General features: G+C 41.1%; 1 protein-coding gene across 1 annotated transcript; it reads left to right on the forward strand.

Annotated features, from left to right (window-relative positions):
• Positions 1-4362: 4362 nt before the first annotated feature.
• LOC100994236 (actin-binding protein WASF2-like) lies at positions 4363-6027 on the forward strand (the record flags this gene model as incomplete). The annotated part of the gene is made up of 2 exons (XM_008964553.4): positions 4363-5224; positions 5263-6027. Coding segments are annotated over 2 exons (1506 nt in total), but the record flags the coding sequence as incomplete, so codon positions are not given.
• Between the last annotated feature and the right edge of the window lie 421 nt (positions 6028-6448).

Raw genomic sequence — 6448 nt, forward strand, 5'->3', positions numbered from 1 at the left:
ATTAGAATTGTCCTGACCTGAATCAGGATGCTAAGCATTAGTCTAGAGACAATGTGTGGCCAGACATAGCTTTGATTTGTTGGTGCATGTCTTGTGGGGCTATCTGAGGCATTTCCTGAATTCTTAATTATAAAGCAGTTTCCCCACTGCCAATCACAACCAGATATGATGATAGGTTGGCTAAGTATATATATTTAACAGGCTACAGAGAGAGCTATGAATACTCATGAAAGTAGTGATAAGCCCTGTCCAGTTATTGAGACTGGATCAGCTTAAATAGCTGTGTCTCATCCAGGAGGCGGCATTACAGATGAGCTAGCCCTCTGCCTCTGATGGAGACAAACAAATTTTTAATAAGAGGCATTTCTATGGAAACAGAAGAAAAACAAAGATTAATGTTGGGCACAATTTATTCAGATGTTAGACTCCAGTATCTTAATTATAGAGGAGGAAGGAAGAGGCAATCTGACACTTTTTTCTCACCTATGTTACAAGGAATAAGCTGCAGCTTGCAAGGCTTCAGGAAAAAGGTACTAGCAATTTCATTGAATCCAAGTCAGAAAAGTAAAAGAAAAAATTGGAAAACATTAGTTTGGGGACTCATAGCCCGGAAATAATTTAGGATTCACTCCAAATTGTAGAAAATAATAAAAACTCAACAACAGTGAACAAAACTAGAATCTAACAATAAGTGTACTACATTTTTTTCCAAAACATACTTTTTCACTCTCCAGTCCCTGTTTTTACTAAAGACAAATCACAGTAGGACAAATGTATTTGCAAAATAAATTTTAGTCTTACTATTCTTGGCCTGAGTGTTTGCATAAAGTCAGCAGGAATAATTATTTGTCATATAGGCTCTTTTGAAAATTGGCTTTGCTGGAACTTTATTCCATAAGGAATCTTGGATTAGACTTTCAAAGCCTTGAGCCCAGCCATGGATTCATCTGTGCCTGCAATACTTGTATGATTTGGGTGAATTCCTCACTTCAGGTCCCAAGATAACTTGGGGCTCCTAGGCCTGTCAGAGAATGACATTCTTTACTTACCACAGGTCAAAAACCCTATACAGGGACTGCACAGACAATGCATGAGGCCAGTTTTTCCAAGGGGCTTTTATGGGCTTTATAAGTCAACTTTGATTCCTTAAAGCAGTATGAAAGTGTGCCATTCCAACCAAAGCCTTGGTAAAGTAATCAGTATCTCCAGTTGTGTCTTGTTAGATAAGAAAACAGATTCTTATTGAACTTATGCAAATAACTTAAGTATACTAACAAATGGTTTTAAAATTCTGGAGAAAGCAAGTAGAGGGAAAGAAATGTGTTTCAAGTTTTGCTCACAGGAGTGTACTTTATGCAATTGTTAAAAGCTGCAAATAGCTCAAAAGAAAAAGTTTTTCTGGACTCTGAAAAACAAGAGTTAGCAATGTTTTAAACAAAATGCCATAAAAAGATTTTGGTCTTCTGTTGGTTCAGTCTATGTAATTAAGTCCTGTTCCACTCAATATTCATGAACACATTAGCTCTCTATGGGAGTCTTGGAAGTTTTGCCTCTATTCTGATGCCACAATCTCTGAAGTTATCAGAAAGCTGCATTCAAGAGCAGCTCTCAGAGTCCTATAGCTGATTATAAAATCGTTTGAAAATAATCAAAGTAAAACAATTGTGGATGACAAAAGTCTTAGAATAACCATGATTAAAGTCTGAACATCTCTGTGGCATGCAGCAATTTAATATAACAATTATAATTATTACTTATATACTGAGACATAACAGAATTGCAAGAATCATATACAATTTTGGAACACACACCAATAACACATTTATACAAATACAGCCCAAAGAGATCTGAAAACCATTTTGTACTTGACAATACTTCCTGTATGATTTTAATATACAGAACAAGCTGAATATGTCCCTATTGGACTTCAGGGGACCCAATATCTAAAAGTGTTAACCAGATCAAAAAAGGGGGCTTAATTTAAAATCTGACTGTGGAAAGTTTGTCAAATATCAAAGGTTTAAACACTTAGTATTATAAAATAAAATTCTAGGTCACCATTAATAAAAGGGAAAAATCTGTACTCATTAATAGAGGGGAAACAGCTTTCCAAACAGGACCCAATAAAGATGCATGAGGCCAGTTGAATCTGTCTCCTCTCCCCTCGCTTTTTTCTGTCATTTATTCCAAAGGTAAACAAAAATATTTCACTATCTTTTAATATTACATGCAAATCTTGTTCAAAAGAGAAAGCTAAATTTCACCTTTGTTTGCATTAGTGTACTATTAATGTTAAACCCAATTCTTAATAAAACCTTATAAACAAAATCTATCCAATCTTAATTAGTTTGACTATAAGGTAAAATTTCCAGAAACCTTTTATAATCCTTTACAGCTTTCTATTAAACAGCAGATCAATTCTCTAAGAAAACCCTGTTACTCAGACACAGGGGCCCAGATTCCGGCCCTGCATCAGTGTGCTTTCATTTCAATGTTCAACCCACAAAAAAACTAAATCATCCCTTTCAAATCTTAGGCAACTTGCTTATACCCACTGAACTTCGTTTATAAGATCCACCCTTCACAAATTCTTCACAACTTGCTTAAACTTTCAGTTTTGTCCCATTACTCCTCTATGTTAGGACAATCTTAACCTCTGAACAAGACAAAATTACATTCCCTTTAACAAAAACCATGTTTTCATGCCTTCTTATAATTTTTTACCAAAAACACATTCTACTTTCCTTACACACCTTGCATGTAAAACTATTTTTCCAGTAGTCGCAAGTACATATTACAATGTTAACTCTTAGCAACTTTTATTGTTGGTGAAAACCTGGCGAGTAAGCAATTTTAACCATGTATAAGATTGCAGAACACATGACTTCCCAGCCTAGCCAGGGGGCCTGGCTAACTTCATATGTCCCCAGGCCTTACCTAGGATCTAATTGCTGTAAAACAGGCAAGTCAAACAATTACTAAAAGTCGTAGAAGCAGTTTATGACCTTAAAACATCTAGCAAACAGTATCCGATCCCCCCAATTTAGACCAAATATCTAAATTTTGAAGATATTTTTATTTTACTTTACCAATAATCTTTAAGCTGTCTTTATTTTTCAAAGATTGTTAGAGACATTGTGACTTAAAAGGCATTAAAGTCTCTATTTTTCTGACAAAATATTTTATTTAAGTGCTTATCATTCTTAAGCCAATAAATTAGACCACTGTCATATATTCTGGTAGCGAAACATCACACACATCATATATAAATACACAGATATGGAGATGATTTGGTAGGGTGACAAAAGATTAGATGCAAGAGGAAGGAGGAACAGACAGGAGCAGGTGCAGAATTAGACAGATATCCATCACTGAGGAGGTTTTAGAGGCAGAGCAGGGGCTTTAAAACAATATCCATGCACATATAGTGCAAATATCAGCCTTAATTAAGTTGATTTCGAACTACAGAGCTCTCCAAAGGAGAATCATTTTAAAATATTTTATTACTAGATTTTAGTCAAGAGAAATGGCCAATATTTCTGGCTTTTGAATTCTTTTACCTCCTACATGAAATCAATAAGCCTTAACTAACGGTATGACTTTACCACAGGTGCATGAAGTATCTTCAGTGAGACAGCAAGCGGTTTTTACAAGATCTAGAATTGCTCCAAAGGTAGCTCAGAGAAAAGAAAATTTCAAGACAGGAAATCAGAAGCTGTCCATGGAAGGGAAAAGAACCAATAAATGGCAAAAAGTCACACACATAGCGAATGGGAAAGGACTAATTACCTAAGCTGGGAATTGAACCCAGGCTGCCAGTGTGAAAGGCAAAAATCTTAGCTCCTGAACTATTGCACAAGGTGACGACTACTGCTTCTTCCCAAGAGTCTAGAGCAGTCATTTTTGAGCTTGCAAATGATTTTAACTATTCAAGAAAATTTAGACTAGATATAACACAATCATGTGTCCTTTTTAGTCTCAAGAGTCAAAGCCCTGTAACTTAACGGCGCAAGGACTTTAAAGACAATACAGAAACTTACATGGATACAATAACCTTTTTAAGTCCATAATTTGAATTAGCTTTTAAATAACTTTTGAATTAGACAAAATTTTTTTTTTGTCAATAAGAACATATTTTCCTTGTCACATTTTCTATAAAACTAGGAAGCAAGAAATTCTTTTTTTGAAAAAGTGAAAGCAATTTTATTAAGAAAATAAGGAATAGCCAGCTGTGTGGCAGCCCGCGAGGCGGTCCGCGGGAGCACACTCTGTGCAGAGACTGGGCGGCCAGCCTGCCCTTCCTGTCGCTGACGGTGACTGCGGGAGGCCAGGTTGTTTTTCATCATTCAGAACATTGCCTGAAGCAGGTCCACCGTGCCGTTAGTAACGAGGAACATCGAGCCAAGGCACCTGTGCCGTCAGACGTTGCCTAGCGTTAGAAGCGAGCTGGAATGCGTGACCAACATCACCCTGGCAAATGTCATCCGACAGCTGGGCAGCCTGAGTAAATATGCAGAGGACATTTTTGGAGAGCTCTTTACTCAGGCAAATACCTTTGCCTCTCGGGTAAGCTCCCTTGCTGAGAGGGTCGACGGACTACAAGTTAAAGTCACTCAGCTGGATCCCAAGGAAGAAGAAGTGTCACTGCAAGGAATCAACACCCGAAAAGCCTTCAGAAGCTCCACCATTCAAGACCAGAAGCTTTTTGACAGAAACTCTCTCCCAGTGCCTGTCTTAGAAACATACAATACCTGTGATACTCCTCCCCCTCTCAACAATCTTACCCCTTACAGGGACGATGGAACAGAGGCACTCAAATTCTACACAGACCCTTCATACTTCTTTGATCTTTGGAAGAAGAAGATGCTGCAGGACACCAAGGATATCATGAAAGAGAAGAGAAAGCACAGGAAAGAAAAGAAAGATAATCCAAATCGAGGGAATGTAAACCCACGTAAAATCAAGACACGTAAGGAAGAGTGGGAGAAAATTAAGATGGGGCAAGAATTTGTGGAGTCCAAAGAAAAGCTGGGGCCTTTTGGGTATCCACCCACCTTGGTGTACCAGAATGGCAGCATTGGCTGTGTTGAAAACGTGGATGCAAGTAGCTATCCACCACCATCACAGTCAGACTCTGCTTCTTCACCTTCTCCTTCCTTCTCCGAGGACAACTTGCCTCCTCCACCAGCAGAATTCAGTTACCCAGTGGACAACCAAAGAGGATCTGGTTTGGCTGGACCCAAAAGATCCAGTGTGGTCAGCCCGGTTTGGCTGGACCCAAAAGATCCAGTGTGGTCAGCCCAAGCCATCCACCACCAGCTCCTCTTCTAGGCTCTCCACCAAGCTCTAAACCCGGGTTTGCTCCACCACCTGCCCCTCCACCACCCCCGCCTCCAATGATAGGCATCCCACCTCCACCATCGCCTATAGGATTTGGGTCTCCAGGGACGCCTCCACCACCCTCACGCCCATCTTTCCCACCTCACCCTGATTTTGCTGCCCCTCCACCTCTTCCTCCACCACCGGCAGCTGACTACCCAACTCTCCCACCACCTCCCTTGTCCCAGCCAACAAGAGGAGCACCTCCTCCTCCCCCTCCTCCTCCTCCGGGGCCCCCTCCTCCCCCTTTCACTGGTGCAGATGGCCAGCCTGCTGTACCACCACCGCTTTCTGACACCACCAAGCCCAAGTCCTCCTTGCCTGCCATAAGCGATGCCCGTAGCGACCTGCTTTCAGCCATCTGTCAAGGTTTTCATCTGCGCAGGGTTGAGGAGCAGCAGGAACAAGAGAAGTGGGATGTCGTGGGCAATGACGTGGCCACCATCTTGTCTCGTCGCATTGCTGTTGAGTACAGTGACTCAGAAGATGACTCCTCTGAATTTGATGAGGATGACTGGTCTGATTAACTCTTTCTGCCTGCTGCCCACCTTCTTTTTCTTTCCTTCCTACTTGCCTTCTTTGATGCCAACCCCAACAGACCCATAGGGGAGAAAAGGGAGGAAAAACATAATTTTAAGGGGCCGAAGCTTTCCCTGAAGCAACCAAAGCTATATCCAAGTGCTTCCTCCAAATCACATGTATTTCCTCTTCCCATTGTCAGGCCCTGTGGGGCTCCTGAGATTCAGTAGCTGGGATGTTCCCTCTTTCCTTCAAGTGCCTGTTGCATGTTTAAAGGAAGGAGAAATCCCAAAGCAGATTCCTTTGATTGGGTTTCCGTTGGAGATGGGGCCTTCCCTTAGGAGCCATATTCAACTACAGTCTTCTAAAACCTGTGCCCTCAACCACTTCGAATAATGCCAGCCACCTTCTGGTTCTAAAGCAGAGGGAGTGGCCTGAATGGACACAGCTGGCCCCTTTCCCGTGCACTGAAAGGGCAGAGCAGGCCGAAGGCTCCAACGGCCAAACTGCCTCACCCTCTGCCCTAATCAGCAGGGTGGGCCTGCCTTTT

This window comes from Pan paniscus, chromosome X, assembly GCF_029289425.2.
Source record: "Pan paniscus chromosome X, NHGRI_mPanPan1-v2.0_pri, whole genome shotgun sequence".
NCBI lineage: Eukaryota > Metazoa > Chordata > Mammalia > Primates > Hominidae > Pan > Pan paniscus.